The sequence below is a fragment of the Amblyomma maculatum genome, chromosome 1 (genome assembly GCF_055883805.1).
Source record: "Amblyomma maculatum isolate TAMU_Amacu chromosome 1, ASM5588380v1, whole genome shotgun sequence".
In the NCBI taxonomy this organism is placed as follows: domain Eukaryota; kingdom Metazoa; phylum Arthropoda; class Arachnida; order Ixodida; family Ixodidae; genus Amblyomma; species Amblyomma maculatum.
This window is the reverse complement of record NC_139344.1, coordinates 406,879,880-406,899,012: the sequence shown is the minus strand read 5'-3', so window position 1 is coordinate 406,899,012 and position 19,133 is coordinate 406,879,880. Positions and strand designations below refer to the sequence as shown.

The 19,133-nt window shown below is 45.3% G+C and overlaps 1 protein-coding gene across 4 annotated transcripts in view; it reads right to left on the bottom strand.

Annotated features, from left to right (window-relative positions):
- The window catches only part of LOC146208822 (uncharacterized), a 79,594-nt gene that overhangs the window by 10,848 nt on the left and 49,613 nt on the right, over positions 1-19,133 (bottom strand). For all 4 annotated transcript variants that reach the window (XM_084596189.1, XM_084596188.1, XM_084596183.1 and 1 more), the window contains exons 4-6: positions 13,394-13,698; positions 6,825-7,004; positions 4,547-4,681 (exon numbers count right to left, since the gene is read on the bottom strand). In XM_084596189.1, the coding sequence (XP_084452315.1) occupies positions 4,547-4,681; positions 6,825-7,004; positions 13,394-13,698 (620 nt within the window). The remainder of the gene's footprint in view (positions 1-4,546; positions 4,682-6,824; positions 7,005-13,393; positions 13,699-19,133) is intronic.

Sequence of the window (19,133 nt, the reverse complement as noted above, 5' to 3'; positions counted from 1 at the left end):
ACTCATTGAAGCAAACGCCTAAACCATCTGACATCAGCTCTTAGATGATAGACGACACACACCGGTAAACGACCGCCCATTTAGCAGCAGGGTGTGCTCAGCCTGCTCAACCTTCTAGCCTGTATGAAGGTTGTTGGTTTGCAGGTTGGTAGCAGGTTGTTCTGTTTTCGCAGTTCTAGCATCTTACCCCTTCTCTGGATGTCTGTATGGTTTCCATATGTGTCATTTATGGTGCTTTACTTCCTCCCCTTCCAATCAATTACTGGTAATTTTAGTGCTATTCGGCGTCTTTAGCTGGTTTCGGTTTTTCGCACTTGGTGATCTGTCTTTGGGAAGCTTTTCGCTGCCTTCACATGTTTGTCAGCGACTATATAAATTTGCGAGTGGCGAATGTCACTAGCATTATTAACAGGTATTAATAAAGTTTTTTCATCCCAGTGAATCTATCACTGAATGGCCGTTACGGTCGTTACGAATTTTCTCATCTGTTTTCAGAAACGAACACCAGTAAAAACAAACAAAGAACAAAAAACCAGAGGGTCACATAAATAATAGTGAACAGCAGAGCTTTGTTGATGAGCAAGCTCCCTTAGCTATACAATGAGCGCATGCGCGGCGGTGGAAAATAAATAGAAACCCTACTCTACTCCGTGGACCTAAGGCATGACCTCAGAATTTATGTTCAAGCCTTACGCCCACAGAGTAGCCCACAAGGTGAACAAGGTAGCTGTCAACCAACACATAAAAAACGTTGTTTTATATATTTCCTGTAAGCTCTTTGGCTTGCGCGCACGCATCTCGCGAAACAGGTCAAAGAAACCTGCCTGTACTACGCAGCAATAGAACTTTTACACGGAATGTGGGACATGTGTGGTGTAGAAGTGTGGCGTATCTCTTACAAGCGATAAAGGCTTAGTCGGGGCCGCTGTACCAATGGTATGCTGCGTGAACACCGTGCTTTCTCTGGATGCTTCAGACGGGGAAACCTGGCCTCGTCATCGCCGGGATTATGGCTGGCATTTTCAGTTCAGCAATGTCCGCATTCTTTGCAGGGATAATAAGCACTAGAAGTTCTGACAGCTTATTTCATCAGAACGCATGGGGATGACCACATGAGCAGAGCGGCGTACGTGCAAGAACAATAATTTTGATTTTTAAATCAGTTTTGATATGATTTCTATTTTTTACTACGAAATCACTACTTAACGCCATCAAACCCAACCCAAACTCTAACGTGAAGCACTTGCCGAACTCAGGGAGAAACCGAACGCCGGAACGGAGTGGATTTAAACCCAGGAGTTTCTCGAGAGATGCAAGTACGAAACCTCGCAGGTATCTTTTTTGTCTATATTGTCTTAAGTTCAGAAAAAAAATTAGATACATACTGGTAGAACTCTCAAAAGTGGGCTAATTTAAGGCAACATATCTTGTTGCAAAGGGCTTAAAGGCTTTCTCCAGTACACTGATAAACTAAAGCACACATGACTGAGTTTTGCAAACATCAATTACGTGTCGGACGGAGTGCTCAAAGTACGCTCGTAGAGGTCTGACATGAAGATGAGCTTGCCGAACAGCCGCCAGATGCTGCACAAAGCTAAAAGCATTATTATATCATACGGAACTCCGTAATGATTCTGTACAGACAGAACCCGAATTCCATGGGTGTTTAAAGGAAACGCTTTGAGCAAACTTCACTGTAGGACATCCCAAAAGAAAAGCCAATCCCAACAACGTACAAACACATTTTCAGCAGAGACATTTAATTTAGCGCTAAAGCTGACCGCCACTGTCTACAGCTACCACGCGAGCGTCAGTACGCATGCGTAGCTGATGACGACAGGCGGCGACACATTCCCGTCAAATTCCGGCGGATTCGGTACGCTGGAACCAATCAGTACGTGAGCGGCGGACGGCGGCGCGGTAGCGGTAGAAAGTGGCGGTGAGCGGTAGCGCTAAACTAAGTTTCTAATAGCGTCCGGCTTTCTGCAGAGAATCCAGTTGACACTCCATGGTACTAAGATTTCCTTTTCCGCCAACCACGTATTCCATACAGGCATTAATTTCACACATTTCAATACATTTTGCTCCAGCCCTCAAGTATATAATGACCTGCACACAGAAAGAGGAAAGACTATTTCAATACGTCTCTGTAAAATCCTTTTTTTTTTTCGCATGCCGTTTAAATATTCGCTCCGACGATCACCCCGCGTGTCTTATAGCCGCTTCCTCGCGCTGAGCGTTGCATTTCATCGTCTTCACCAAATCCGTCCTTCCACAACCGATCAGAGCAACCGACTTGAGCACATCACTGTTAAAGGGCCACTGTCCAGGGAAGGGTCTTTTAAGCAAAGGAGCCCAGTGCTTCGGTCAGGTACCGGATCTAGTCTGTGCAAAATGATGCAGTGACACGCGCGCCGCAAAGCAACGAAAATACAAATCAAAACTCTCTCATGTTCTCCTTCGGGAAGCCAGCTTCCCCCTTCCCTGCGCTGGCCGTCGAGCCGCAGCTATGACGTATTTGTCGAAAACGACGTCCATTGGTCCGTCTTACTGTCTGAGGGTGAAGTATGGGTGTCTATCGCTCGCTGCACGCTTTTGCTTCGCCACGGCCGGACTGACAGGCGGAGTGCCGCGCCCCACCTCCCGCAAAACGCGGAGGAGGAAGGGGAATTTGTCTTGCGGAGGCTAGACGAAAGGGCAGGAGAGTGAAAAACCTTTGCGAGGAAACGGGAGGAGAGAAACACGACAAAATCATGTGATTGCGGTGGCTGTAACCGTGTTGTTAGTTACTCTTTTCAAAAACATTTTGCGGTCTTTAGTTCTGGGGGCGAATTCTCGCAGTCAGTGGGGAAGAAAATATTTTCGACCGGATTGTGGACAGTGGGCCTTTAAGGTGCGTTTAAGATGAGAGACGATTTGACTAATGGACTTGGCTTGCCTCGAAGATTCACTTTGCGGAAATAGAAAATTCAATTTTAAAACTGAGTTGACTCACGTTTAGAATTGACGTGGGTCAACCCGAGCATTGGGCCGAAGCCCTTACATTGTACTGACCGTATAAATTTCGACGTTTCGTATAATACTGCATACGTTGGTTGGCGGAGTCAAACCTTTCCTCGAGCTCAATTTTTACGTGATGACGTATACAGCTAACTCGGTCCGAAAGTTTTCGCTGTCGCCACCAAGTTGAGAAAGACGGAACGGAAAAACTATGCACGGAAAAGTATATTCGTTTCAAAATTTCCCCGAAATCGTTTTTTGTGCAGCGTTTAGGGCGGTGTTATACCATCTTGCTTCTCCTTTAGAATCCATCTGCTACCATGCATGATGGAAGCTAGTTTGCGATTGGAATTCAAACCAACGACGCATGTACCTCTAAATTGTAAGCGGTTAATTTTAAGCGTTGGTATCCAGCGAGATGTGAGACGGACACTGCACATTCCTTTCCCAAACTAATTAAGAACGTTCAGCACTGTGCAAAAATCGGCGTCGGTGTCTCAATGGTAAAATTTCGCAGAATAAAAATGCTTTGTTAACCGCGCTATCAAGACCACTCCAAATTATTTAACGCAATAGCGTTAAGGGCCCCGTGTCGCAGAAAAGTAGGTGTCGTCGTTGGCGGCCGCCATCCCTCGTCGTCCGGCGTTGTCCGTGAGCGAAAAATCCCAGAAGCATTAATAAATAAAAACGAGTAGGAAAAATCGCCGACCTGAAGAATCGAGCGTGTGGCCTCTGGGGTGCTAGACGAGCACGCTAACCACTCCGCCATGCCAGCTAGATGGTTTGAAATGGATGGTTTGCGGTGTTGTCTCAGAAATGTCAAATTGAGAAGTGCATTGGGGCGGCGTATAATAATAATTACGAGCATGTAAATTACAGAATTGCAGAACACGCAGTTAAGCGAGTGGCAAATTACTTTTAGCGTCACAAGCAAATGAGTAGACGGTGCGAACGGGGTGCGATAGCGCTATCGCGTTCCATTCTTAAAGGCGAAGCTTAAGCGTCCTCCAAATTTTTATTCCTTCTGGGTGATCCTGTTGGCTTCGCTGCGCATAAGTTTCTTGTCCTAGGGCAGGCAAAACGTCTTCGACTTCAATAAAACGGAAGGTATTTTGTGGCTCTACAACCAAAGCAGACAGTGGATGGCGACGTCCTCGTCCCATGAAGAGCGGGATATCCCATTCAGCTCCGACCTTCACCCCATCGCACCAATACTACTAGCTGTACACACCATGGCACGGTGACAAAGGCGCGTCTCCCTCCCTTTCCTGCGTAGCTTAATTCCCCTGCAGAGGCACAAAACGCTATCTACTAGTATATAGTCTGGTATTCACTATGTGGCTTTCTCCTGTCCTTGTTTTTTTTTTTCTAGTGTCCTTTTCTAACACTATGTACTAACTAGCCCTGATTTCGACTTTCCTTCCATGAAATTCATTGCCCCCCCCCCCCCCAAAAAAAAAAACAAGGAAATTTGTGAGAAAGCGGACAATCCCGAAGAATTCCTGCAGGGAAGCACAGCTACAAGCCGCATACGCCATGCACTTACCCTGAGTGCACTCAGTCCCATCCCGGGTGGCAGTGTAAGCATCCGCGCACTCACAGACACCCCTCTTACAGACCGAGAACTGCGTGAACCAGCGGCATTGACCGTCTTCGATGCAGGGGCCACCAAGAAAAGACCCTGGAACAAGCAGATACACATATTTTACGAGAAGCTGAAGTGTACACGGCATTAGATGCTCAGGGTGACCACCCAACTGCAATTTGCGGAGGTCAGACTGGGACACACGATTCTGCTCGGCCAATATTTTATGGTCATAAGGAACCTTCAGTCTCACTAAAAACTTCGTAGAGTTGTTCACTTTGAGGACCTTCCACGATACGAACGACATCGTCACACATCATCAGCGGCCCCTCCTGTGGGTAAAATGGTCTCGCCATGCTTTATTTCGTTCTGCCCGTTAAGTTTTGTGAGAAAGATTTGTGGAGAAAATTTAAGGTCGCGCCTTAAAGGCTTTCGCTTGGCAACTTTGGCCGCTATATTGTAGCAGTTATTTCGAACAATGACACATTACGCTATATACATCAGCAGCAAGGCCGTTCTCGACGAGAAACCCCTGCTTCTTTGTACCCGTCGACAAGGAATGTCCCATGCAGCCCTCATCTCTGCAACACTAGAAAGAGACTGACAGAGATAGATCACGTCCTTTCGTTCCTAGGCGAAAAAATCTGGATCTCATCCATGCACTCGATGCAACAGCTGCACCGGTCACTATTTCTAAGCTATCTGCGGTACTGCCTTCTAGTGCTTAGTAACACAAGAAATGCAAGCGTCCGAGCTCTTCAATGTGCGCAGTCGCGAGCTCTTCGTATATGCCTTGAAGAGTCGAAATGGGCATCTAGAATAGCAACTGTAGTCATCCTCCGGGAACATCTATTTACTACACACATTACTGTTGACGAGTGACGCAGCATACATGACATCTCACTCTACTCGTCTGTCATTACCTGGCACTTTTTTCCAGCAATTAGGCCACGTACTAACACTGCCAAATTTATTAATGCTCATCGTACCTATCTTCCCTCACAACGTAACCCAGCCTCGGTGTCGCCCACAGTACTGTAGAGTCTGCATTAATCTGTGGTGCTCTTTTATAGAATAAATTACAAACATTACAGTGTACCATTGACTGACTTCAAAGATATCACGTTAGAACACCCGTCTTCTAACCACAGTCGCTGCATAAATCTCTACCGAGACGGCTTATTTAACTTGACCAGTTCAGTGGTGTCTATGGGCGCCCGCGGCAAAATTCATTTTCATCGAGGTGAAAATGACCGACCAGAGTTCTTCTACTGGTGTTGCCGCCCACGAATGAACAGTTTTGCTTATTCTAAAGCAGCCCATGAGGGCCTGCAACTGTGCCTGAAACAATTCGTATCAGAAATCTGAAAATTTATTAAGGCATAATAACGAAATTTCATGATATTTTCTTTTCGCTGCCAGGACACTACGGTGCCACTGAAAACTACTTGGCTGACGTGGCCGCCGCATGTGGACGCCTGAAGGGAATATTTTTTCTATCGAGAGTTGGTGCAGTGGGCAGACGGACGCAGGAGCAAACACCAACGTGGGCGCGTTGATCAACCGTCGCCTCAGTACACTGGACTCTGGCTTGCGCCGTTGTCTTCAACCGAACACATCTCGACGCGAATCAACATTGCTGCGCCATGTATGGCTCGGCGTTGCTCTTACAATTATTACTCCACATTGAGATGACCGACAGCCCTGCTTGGGAAATAACTGCATGTTAGAAGACAATTGCGCATCTACTCAGTGGGTGCCCTGTTTTCAACAACGAGAAACATGCGTATTTGAGTGCTCTGGACGGCCTCGATCACCGCCTTCTACTAACGATGGGATCTCAGACTTGTCACAGCGGGCGGCGGCCCTCAGAATCTGCAAGGCGCTGTATCGGTAGCTGAGAGCTTCACGCTTACTTGAAAAGCTGTCCGCACTCCGTACCTTCCTTTTCCACCCCGTTATCTCCCTCACCCAAAGTAGGTTTGTCAACCGGAACATCCGTCCCGTTCCTGGCTTTCACCCTCCCCTTTTTTTCTTTTCTTCACCACCTCTCCTCTTTGTTCTTTTCCCTAATAACCTCCGTCCTCTCGGCCGCTGACAAATGCGCTGAAAACTGCAACGGGCTTCAGGTACACGACGGCTAATTGTGGACTGCAAATAACAGCTCTCGCCGTAAGATGTCCTGTTATTAAGCGTGCGTGCTCAAGCTTCGTAGTTGTTCACCTCACGATGCACCCACCACTTTCACACCTCCTCAGCGCCGGGTTGTGGATGGGAAAGCCCTCGATGCACTGGCAGGACCAGCCCGTCGCGGTGATCCTCTGCGGGGGCCGGTCCCTGAAGCAGCCCGTGTTGGCGTCCACGCACGCTCCCGGTCCTTGTGAGTCACACGGTTCACCCCAGTGAGCCGCCCGGTAGTCTGCACAACCAAAAACAATAATAATTGGTTCACGGGAAAGGCTAGGCGCAGTATTATTGCGTAAGCAATGCTACGCCAGGTTTCAGCCCGTCGCGTAAACCCGGTCGGTAGCCACGTTTGACTGTTAGAGCGACCGCAGATGGGGCCCCTCTTCAAGCCGTCGGATAAACCCGGTCGGTAGCCACGCCGGGTTAACCTGCCGGGTTAACTAAAACTAAACCCCAGCTTATGTTGTTCTGTCACACTTCTTCCGTGGACACCTGAGCCGTGCCGTAACGGAAGGGAGGAAAAGAAAACATTTTAGTATTTCGGTCGGTCGGTCGGTCGGTCGGTCGGTCGGTCGGTCGGTCGGTCGGTCGGTCCCAAAGCGACTCAGGCTATGAGAGACGCCGTAGTGGAGGACTCCGGAAATTTCGACCACCTGGGGTTCTTTAATGTGCACTGACAACGCATAGCACACGGGCGCCTTGCTTTTCGCCTCCATTGAAAAGCGGCCGCCAAAGCTGGGTTTCGATCCCGCATCCTTGAGAACAGTAGTCGAGAGCCGTAACCACCTTTTGGAAGATTTGTCCCGCCTTTAGGTGTATCACGCGACAAAGTTGACGGCTCCCGTCGGCAGAACCTCTTGCATATCCTCGTTGCTGTACATGCACTTTGCTTCTCCCTTAACACTGATTCTTTAATTTCGGACTATTATTTCGCACGCATTCAATAGCATCCGACTTCATTATGATATACTATACTGCCCGATATAGGTATAAAGCCCTAAGCCCAGTCGTGGAAATGTGCCTGCATCACCTAAGAATAGCGCACCTAACACGGTATCCAAAAGTGCTGGAAGCCTGTTTTTCGTGCCATATACCGTACAGCAGGGCTCTCAAGCTCATATTGCTACGCGGGTCGCATTTATGTCCTGAAAATTGTCCACAGGGAAAATTGATAAATATTAGCTAAATGTTCCCGCTCCCAGAACACACCCTACCATTCTCCTTGTAAAAAAGGCGGTGGCTCGTGTTCGGTTCTGCTTTACATCTGACAAGCACCACTTCAGGATGGCTCGGAAAGAGCTACATAAAGCGTACAGTGGTTCATAAATACCAAAACAAATTGCCCTAAAGACAAAAAATGCGCATGGAGAATAAAGAGAGCGGGATTGTTAGGTGATTTAAAAAATGTGGCTTAGGACCTTTGGCAGATTAAGAGGTCAGTGTCTGTTTTCGTTTCCACAAATAACGTGTACTACCTGGGGATGAGGCCTTTTATTGATTTAGGTAGAAGCCAAGCCTGGTGTCAAAGCCGACACGTCAAGCTGATATATGCTTTCGCAAGAAAGAATGAAATTTTGTGTCCGTCTTGTCTCATCACACACCTCCGCGGGCAGCTTGCGACCCGCGAAAAGTCTGTTTGAGACCCCGGCCGCAGATCTATTAAAACACACTGTGGAATAGGGCACCGAGCCAAGACGATGCCCAGGATGCAAAGCATAGCAGTACGCAGCTGAGGATGTTTACAATCTTTGCCTTCGTCTGCCCGACGTACCGGTTCGAGTAAAAGTAAACGGAGCACGCTATTTCCTTCTAACATTTTTCACGCGTTGCGTAACTGAATCTGGAAAAACGTCATGTGTGCGAATTGGTAGGCGACACTCGTGCGCTTTCACTTGTACAAATAATGCTTCCTTATCTATCGTGCAGAAGGCGGGATTATAATTTCGACGGAAAAACGTGCTTCGTTTACTAATGTCCACACCCGTACACAGCTGGACGTTGAATGTGCGTCGTCCGTGATGCCTGTGCCCGCAGCTGGCCATTGGTTTAACACCGCGTAGTATTCCAATGTTCTGCTTTGAAGTGTGAGGATGATATGGAAATCGAATCTACATGAGCCATTTCATTACGAGTAAAACACACTTTACTTATAGGCCATGGAGGTGGATTCGTACTAGCTCAGTTAATGTAGGGCCTTATATGCATATTGGATGATCTTCAACGAAATTTGCTACCTTATGACTGTATAAGAATGGGTGTGTGTGAAATAATCAGGAATAACAACCCAGTCGAAAAAAAGTGCAGAACCGCGTTAAAAATACGACAAAATATTCTGTAGTTCTGTCTTAAACCTCACATTTTTCTGTAGTGCTGTAGTACTTTTCTGTAGTTCTGTAGTTTTTCTGTAGTATACTTCTGTTGTCTGTAGTCCTGTAGCACTTTTCTGTTGTAATTACAGAAATTTTTGATGTTACTACAGACCGTTCTGTTGTCACAAAAGGTTTCCCGTCAAAACCCACATTGAAATTCTGTCCTAACAACAGAAAATCTGTAGTTTTTCCCGACTGGGAAGTTCAAACCTAGAATACAATTTAGAACCAAGGCTCAAGTATGCGAAATAGAATCTCAAGTACAGTCGGCGCAAGTGATCCATTAACGTTGTCGCATCAAATTCATAAAGGTGGAGCCTCTGCGTCCCCACAATTGTTTTACTTTATTTATTATGTCTGATCACCGCGCATCCGAAGTTCGCTTATTTAGCAACCTATACCATTTTCTTTCCACGTCCAACACTTTTACTCTTAAAGGAGAAATATGTAGCCGTTTCTAAGGATAGCACTTATGGATTTTGTGTTTGTTTTCGTTTATAAAGATGGTAAAAGACTCTAATATATTATACGCGAAATTTTTGTTTCCGTGAGCGCAGCCCTTCGCTTATTTTACCTTTTTTTAATCATCAGCAAACTAGCCTTCCTCTATGTTCGTTACACCTTTCTTCTGTTTGCAAGGAAACCCGATAACTGATGAATAGACTTGAACAGGGTATGTTGCTGGGCAAGTTGGTTATTCATTGTCAGAGAAATCACGCTAGCAGACGACGGACAAGGAAGAGGAGGACACACGCACACACACACACACACACACACACACACACACACACACACACACACACACACACACACACACACACACATGAGCGCATGTGTTTGTGTCCTTGTCCGTCGTCTGCTAGCGTTCTTTCACTGATGATGAATAGAAGGCTCCCCAAAGCGCTTCAAGAAGACAGAATAACTGGCAAAATCTTCATCCAGCGTTTCAGTTGGTGCCGGTGCACGCGCAACGGCGTTTGTGGCCACTCTTTTTCCCACCGTTCATCACATGCTTTCAAATTTTAAGTGGCATTATATGATTTATACGTGATTTATTCTCACGCAGACTAAAGCATGCGCTCCGAGTACAGAAAATATGGTCAGAAAACGTCCATCGCACTGCCAAAGAAGCAAAATCTGTCGTCTCCATCGAAAATTGAACGCCTATTTCTCCGATCCCTAGCAGAGCGCACGAACCACTGTGCCACGCCGCGCTAATGAGAAACAGATAGTAATCCTCCTTGTCTGATAATGATAGTAGCGATGACAATGACGGTGCATTTATTTTATGATGATGATAAAGTAGCGACAGTGATGATGATAGTAGCATTGAAGATGCATTTAATGATAATGATGACATTACCGATGACAATTACGGTGCATCTAGTTAATAATTATAATATTGATGGCAGCTGGATGGATGATGGATGATGGATGGATGATAGTGGCTCTGCCCTTTGTATCGGACGGCAGCTTGCGCCGCCTAGCCAAAAAATTAAAAGAAATATATTTATCTCTTCCTTTTTTTAGCTTCTAATTCGCCCGTATCTGCCCCCCTCCCTTTTTTTCTTCTCTTTATTCTCTTGACTTTTTCCACCAATCCTCTAACCTCCCTTTTGTTATCAAAACGCGTTCCTCATCCATTCGTCCATCTTCCTCAGCAAATCCCAGCGCTCTCTCCAGATCTGCCGCTTTTCCCGCGGGAAGGGCAGGACGAAGTTTTTGGCACCTTAGAACAACATGTTCCGTTGTTTCCGCCTCAGTTCCGCACGCCGCGCATAATATATCTACTTCCTGAAATTTTTTCCTGTACGTTTTTGTTCTGAGGGCCCCTGTCCTAGCTTCAAACAGCAATGAGCTCCCTCTTGAGTTGTCGAATAAACTTTCTTTCTTTATAACCTGTTTTCGAGTTCTCTACATACCCAATGCTGATTTTCCGTGCATTCTTTCCTCCCACATTTTCCTTTCTGCCTCCTTTACCTGCTTTTCAATGCTGCTGTTTTGCTGCGGTGCATCTCCAAACTCTAGGTACTTAAATCTGAGCTTTCGGGTTCTGTTAGTCCATTTCGTATTCAGGCTTTTCATGAAGAGGTGCTTGTACATTTTTCGTGCCCACCTTGATTCCTCCATTTCGGTTAGTCTCTGATCACATTTTAGTTTGCCAATTGCCTCTCTAACCTCAAATGATGCCCAGCCCATATCTCCCTGGACTCCTTCATTAGGTGTGTTGCCATGTGCTCCCAATGCCAATCTGCCTACCTTTCTCTGTCTGATTTCAAGGCCTGACTGTACTTCTGATTTCATGCACAGGACTGCATTTCCAAAAGTGAGTCCTGGTACCATAACACCCTTCCATACCCCTCTAACAACCTCATACCTGTTATAATTCCAGAGGGCCCTGTGTTTCATAATATCCGAACTCCTTTTCCCTTTGTCTATCGTAATTCTTTCATGCTTTTCTAGGTGATTTTTTCCTTCATTGATCCATATGCCCAGGTATTTATAGCTCTCCACATGTTCAACCTTGGTGCCTTGTATTTCCAGCACATCCCCCCTTTCATCATTAAATACCATTATTCCTGATTTTTCGCTGCTAAATTGCAGTCCCAGCTTTTCGCCCTCTTCTCCACAGATCTTAAGCAGCTCCTGCAACCCATCCCTCTTATCTGCCAGCAGTATAATGTCATCCGCGTACATCAATCCTGGTAGGACTTGTGTTACTTTCTGTCCTCCCTGCATATAGCTTGCATCGAATCCCATATTACTTTCCTCCAGGCGCATTTCCATTTGGCTCATGTATATCATGAAAAGCAGCGGTGACAGTGGGCACCCTTGCCTAAGCCCCCTTTTTATTTTTGCTGGTTTTGTTGTTTCCGTCTCCCATATTATCACTGCCTCATTATCTGCATACACTTCTTGTATGAACTGAACCAGGTTTTTATTCAGGTTATATTCCTTCAACTGGTCCCACAGTTTTTTCTGATCTACACTGTCATATGCCCCTTTAATATCTAAAAACGCTATCCATAATGGTCTCTGACTTGCTGCTGCTGTTTCTATACACTGGGTAACCACAAATAAATTATCCTCTAGTCTTCTGTCCTTGCGGAAACCATTTTGTAGTTCTCCGAGGATATTTCCTCCTTCTGCCCATTCCTCCATCATTACTTTTACTAGTTGCATTGCTACCCTGTATATAACTGATGTAACTGTGATTGGCCGATTGGACTTTATGTTATCTCTGCTTCCCTTGCCTTTGTATATTAGTCTCATCCTGCTTAATTTCCAATATTTTGGTACTTGTCCGCCCTTTATTGTTTGTTCAAACAACTGTCGCAATTTTACTTTGCTTTTTTGTCCTAATCTGGTAATCAATCCCATGGGTATGCTATCTGGTCCTGTCGCTGTTCCCAAGGGGACCTTCCGTTCTATTCTTTCCCATTCTCTTGCTGTCATCTCCTTGTATTCTTGCTCCTCGTCCCTGTGGTCCTCATTATTCTCCATTTCTTCTGCGGCATTCACTTCCAGACTGGCAAAGGCTGTTTCTATTGTGCGCCTAACATATTCCTGTGCTTCCTCTCCCTCCTCTCTTTTTCCTTCCTGTGTGGTCAGTGAGTGTTGGACCCCTTCCATCTTCTTTGCTTGTAGCCTTATGTGGTTCCAAAACCTCTTTGCAGCATTTTTATCTTTTTCTAGGTAATTCTCACCAATCATCCACTGAACCCCAGCTTTTCCTATTTTGATTTGGATTAAGGTTGACGCCTCCCTTTTTCTCTCAAGGTACTCCTCCCATTTGGATTCTGCTTCCCTTGGTGTGGCTCCCCTCTTCTTTGCTAATCTGTGCTCTCTGGATGCCTCTTGACGCCTCGTTATGGCTGCTTTAACTTCAGCATCCCACCAGCTTTTTGGTCTATATTTTCTCTTTCCTCTTCTAATCTTGCCCCATTTTTAGCTCTCTTTTAAATACTTCTACTAGGTCATCGTATGTCCATTCTCTATTTGGTTGTTGGTTTACTATGTCCTATGATGCTGATGCTGATGCTGATGCTGATGCTGATGCGGCCATTCCCCTTTGTATCGGGGGATCACAAAGTTCTGGATCAGGCCAGGAGAGTGATGATGATGACGGTATCGATTACAATGACGCTGCAGTTAATGAAAACAGTCCTGTAAACTGAATTCCGCCATTTCCGCCCCTAAGCAGATTTAAGCGCACTCTGCAACCATTTTTTTTTTCTAAGAGTGTACGTACCGGCGACGCTGAGGTACACGCTGTCTGGTATCACACGAACCAGGTTCAGGTTATTCAGCCGTGCCGTGGCGTCGCACGTGTATCTGCCAGCGTCGGCAGCCTGTAGGTCGCGCACCTCCAGGTAGCTGATGTAGCGTCCTTCGGCGGGCACCTCGAGCCTGCTATGGCGCCTGGGGTCGTTGAGTATGCGCGCCCCACCCAGCAGCCAGAAGACCTCGGAAGCCGAGCCGGCGGTGATGTTCAGCTCGCAGCGGAAGTTTACGAAGGTGCCGAAACCCATGGTGATGTTACGCGGCATCATTATCCTGCGTGAGGGAAGACGGTTCGCACCGCCGGTATGGATGAGCACAAAAATTGGCGAATGATTTATCACACTCCTCAATTCGAAATTTCCGCCCAGCTTATTAGACGTCTCGGTGTAGCGTTATAATGAAGTAAAGGATTTCAAAGCTTCATGCATGTAACATGAATGATGGAGCGCAAAAGTAGGGAAAAAAATGACAGTGACGAAGATTAGAACTTAGAAACAATTAATTGTTTATTGAAAAGAACACCAAAAAAATTACTAGGGGCTTTAGCGACTAAAGTAGTGAATGGCGAAAGCCTGAGTGTCGCATTCTGCTACGCAACTGGCACAAACTAGTAATTCAATAATTACTCACTACCTAATTATTAAAGTAGTCAATAAACATGCAAATAATTAGATCTTAGTTAAAAAATGGTTTATTTATATTAATCATCAATTCGTAATTATTTGAATGATTAGTCATTAATTCATAATTGGTCATTGATCGACATATGGCCATATAAGACATGCATTCGCGCATACTGTAGTGGTGCTCTGTGATTGCTCGAGACCTCTATGACGTCATCCCGCCTCGGCCAATCGGAACCCTCGCAAAAGCGGGACACATTTTGTTCACAACAGCATGAGCCATTGAAGGCTTTCGCCTTAATATATTGGCGTACAGTGTTGAGACGTAACTATGTACCAATAAATACCTTGGGGTGTAGGCACATAAGGTAAGGTGACTCAAATAAAGCGATAGAAAATATTTAATAAATAAATTATACGGTAAGCGGCATAAATGCCGTAAGGTTGTTTAGTTAGATATATTAAGTATTATGGCACAAAACCGACCAAAGCTGTGCTGCGCCAAACATAAGGTTAAGTAAAGCCATTAAGGAAAGTGGAGAGAAAAAACTTAAAAAATACTTCAGCTGACGGTAAAAATATTGCAACATACTTGAGAACATTTCTAGGAGGCGTAAATTTCAGTTTCTATTGCAGGAGCTTGCGGCTACTCCCCAAGTACGATGTATGTTCAAACAAAAATTTTTATAATTTCATTTTTCTACATTTCTTTCTATGCCATTGATTTCAGTTGATTCACCTTATAGTAAAGTATTTTATCGATTTTATGGCCGACTACAATAGGCGGCCTTAGTTGGCTCGGATTAGCACTGCCTTTTTACGCCTCTATTTCTACTTTGTATATTTCCTTCATTAAAGAATCAGTTACCATTAAGCATTTGTCTTCGCACTGTTGGTCATTTCCTGCGTTGGCGCTTCATCTTTCAGCTAGCAGGTGTCAACTAGCTCAGCAGAAAGTCCTACATGTATGCGTCCTCGGCCTCCTGGATTTTTATATTATCGTGCGGGGAGTCGGTTTCTCGATGAAGCAGCGAAGAAGCGGGCAGAGCAGTAATTATTAGTAGAAACGAACATGGAATTAAATGAAGACGAGACTGAACGCAGGCCGCGCGGGACTGGCAGTTAAACATGGTAGATTTTAGGCTGCAGAGACGGTATGGCGGTCTAATGCAGGAGCTACCGAAGCTGATCTGTTCAGGCCGAGGTGCACGGGCTCCAACCACGCCGCAACTTTTGAGTATTTCAATTTTATGCGCCAGTCACGAGGTGTGTGACGTCACTTCCTAAGCGAGCTACGCTTTGCGTTCACTTTTTTTTTTTTTTTTCCCCTGTCTTCCTCGCTCACTCTGCCGGTTAAGGGGCCGTTGCGCCGCTCAATTGGCCACAAAGGAGCGCTTAAGAGCAGCGCTTGGATGACAACTGATATTGAAGAGCACTAGAATCTTCATATAGGGTTGCTGGGGACATGTGGTATACAAAGAATGCTGCAAAAAAGAAGCGCATTCGAATTCTAGAAGCCAGTTTATTTTCCGTTATCAACCTGCTTCCTTGGAAAGCGTTATGTTCAGACAGCTTTAGGTGATCCCCACCAAGTGCGCAATCAAATGCTAAGCTAAAACTATACTCTGCTGGAGTTAAACTTCCACACTGGCTTACAAATTTGAGTTTATGCGCAGGCGGTTGAAACCAGGCGGCGAAGTTGTTGATGGCCCGATGGCGATATCATTGGCGTTGAGGGTGGAGTTCTTGTGCATTTCTAATGCGATATCACAAGCCTCATAAAAAACTACCGCTGGTCATCAATTCAATCATTGGTTAGAAGAAACCAAAAGCGATGGCACCAGACCGGATACCTTTCGCTGCAGAGAAGAAACGTAACCGCGCCGGAAATACGTATACGTTTCGATAACTCTTCATTGCGTTCACGTCGCTGCACCAATACATCCTAGGGCAAGTATTTAATTACCAGCGAGATAATTATGACGGTGATATATCTTGATTCACCCATACTACATCTGTAAAGGAGAGAAAAGCTACAGATAGCTCTCATTCGTAAAGGAGAGAAAAGCCACAAATAGCTCTTGGAGTCATCAATCCTTACACAGGATTGCTTACACAAGCAATGCTTCAACTTCTGAACATAGCTTTCAGACTATCATGAATATCATTAGGCATACAGGTAAAACTTTTACACGTAGAATGTGCCTGCTTGGCTTACCGAAACATATCCCAGGAAGCAATATTCAAACGAAAGAAAAAAAAATAACAATAAAAAGGCACATAATTAAGGTAGCCCTCAGGGAACGTCTAGTCTATCAGAAGCGTCAGCTTAACAAGGCAAGGCACACACTTCATCGTTTGTGTTTGTTTTTTCCTAGTTACAAGCCAGCGCGTTCCAACTTTTACGATCACGTTATGCCAACTGGCCCCAGTATTCTCTCTTGTAACTTTAATGTCTAGACTGTTTCCTGAATCTTGTCGCAACTAGTGGAGTTTTTTACTCGACGTTTTAGGCTTTCTAAACCATCGGACAACACGCGAATCATATCCAGAAACTTTATATTGGAATATTTTCACCAGACCGCCTTCGCCGTTTCAAAAGAACCAACATACTGTTTTAACAAAATTCCATAGTCATAGAAGACTACTTTGGGTGGTCGTACTGTTTAAACGCATTTCCGAAGCCTAGGTTCTTGTGTGCATCTTGAACCATTACATTTCCAAAAATTCTCTTATAAACTTAATTCATTATATTTTCCACCGGCGATGGAGACACACTCCAAGGGTTTCTTAAATAGGTTCCGGCCAGTGTAGCTTTTCATAAAAAATTGATACCAAAGTCCAAAACTCTGGATTGGGATAACGTCCAAAAGGTGTCCCATCATTTCCACATGATGGAAACTGATTTAACTAACTTGCTCTTTTTCAACCGACACCTACCCCCACCATGTGTTCATACGCCAATACCGTGCCAGAAGCCCGATTGTTTTCACGTCTGTAGCGATTTTGACCTGGGCTATACCCCTCTAGTTCAGCACATGGCATGTGACCTTTCACAGTCCATACAGCCGCTTTAGATGTTGTAACAATGGCAAATTATTCGCACATGTCGACCAATTTTTTTCACTCGCACGTGCAATATCCTCACCAAAAACATTGTGGATCTGCCCTGTCTCAGTGAAAATCGTTGAACCGCCACCTCCTCAGAACCTCAGCCATCATCACCACCATCATCATCAGCCAGACTAGATTCACTGCAGAGCAAATCTCTCCCCATTATCCCTGCAAATAACCTGGTCCTGTGTCAGCTTCATCCACTTGATTTACCCAAACTTTTTAATCTCATCCCCGCACCTAATTTCCAGTCGCCCCTTGCAATGTAAGAGCTTGCCTATCCCCGGAATCAAGTCTCTCGCCTTTAGAAATTGTCGGCTATCTTCTTCTTCGTCTAGCCTCTGTACACATGGCCCATACCCACAGTTTAATTACCCTCCCTTGGCGTCACATGCCCTTCCTATGCCCATTTTGTCTTCTTCATTAATATTATTAATTGAGGCTTGTTCCACGACCCCCTTTGCCCCTTTGCACGCTTTTTTTCTCTTAGGACCATACCCACCAGTGTATAGAGATAAAACTTAGCCTTCTTTATCATTACAATTACCTAACTGATGCACCAGTCGCGTGGAGATGATCCTAACGAAAGGTACTGATGAAACACTAGTGAAAAAATGATGCATCAGAAAACCTTCTTATACTGAACACCTTCGCATTAATCTCATATAGATTCGAGGCGAAGTGGATATTGAAAAGCCAGTCATCTAGCATTTTTATGGTGTTCAAATGAAATGCTTTCCATGCTTTTACACACAAGGTCAGACCGTGGGGTGTCAGGAAGGCTAACGGCCCGTTTACTGTTTAAAAACGAAGGAATTATGTAGATTTATTCATATTTCCAGCGTTCTATACAATAATGGGTAATCCCAAAGCATCTCAGAGAAAATGGTATTACGTCCAAGGGATATAAAGCATTTACCATGTGGAAGGAATGTTTTTGAGGTAAAGATGAAAGAGATTCTTTTTTTATTTAGTTTTACGCTAATTAAACCCCTGCAATTCAGCTCGCCCAGGGATATAGTTATGCATGGTACTAAGAAGAGGGGCCATTGCTATTCCCAGCTAGGATTTGGTCACGTGCAGAGAAGAACGCGAATTTTGTTCGCTCACGTCTATTCACTTTTAAAATCGGTAGTACATGTAAGAGGAACAAAACTTGATACTGCCACAAGTATTACGCACTTACGTGCCGGCAAACCACCGAATTTTCGCTTCGTTTTTCTCTTTGATATATCTTCGTGCCAGTGACAGCGTCCTTAGAGTTTCTCCTCTACTTCTCGTTTCTTCTCTCTCCCGCCCATATCTCCGTTCTCGTTTCTTCCTTTCTTGGCCGCCCCGATCGCGTACTTAGGAAGGACTTCAGCTTTGCGACGGTTCGGGATGTGGTCCGTATAACGGTTCATGTAATAATAACCAGCGCACAGCAGCTCTCCTTATCGTTCGCGCACACCCTTAATTGGTGTGGTGCCGGGCTCACGACAGATATTACCGCCAACAGTAGTGCTGCAAGCGTTTATTTCCCTTGTTCTTTGATATAACGCTACTAGTTATGTGTCTAAGTTCTCCATCACTTGACGCGTAGCTGCAAATCGGAAGAGAAACTGCTCGGTGAGAATGAGCTTAGCCAAGATTGCAAAGGCGTACCGCTGAAGACAATAACCAAATGAAAAGCGAGAACGCGTGAATTTCGCCGCAGCCGCTGTCGCATTGTGCAACGTGTAATGTGGAGTACCTACCGGCGTCGCGGTTTGGAGGCTAGACGTCGGCGTAAAACAATACCAGGTTGCTTTAGTCTTCAGGCGAGAACCCGATCGACGGCGTAGCAAGGCCTATAAAGTGCGGCGAACGACTGCAATGGCTCCGGTGACGGTACGTAAAAGTTAAGGGATGGTTAGAGAGAGAGAGAGAGAGAGAGAGAGAGAGAAATAAAAGAATAGAAAGGTAGGGCGGTTAACTAGAGCTTCCCCTTAA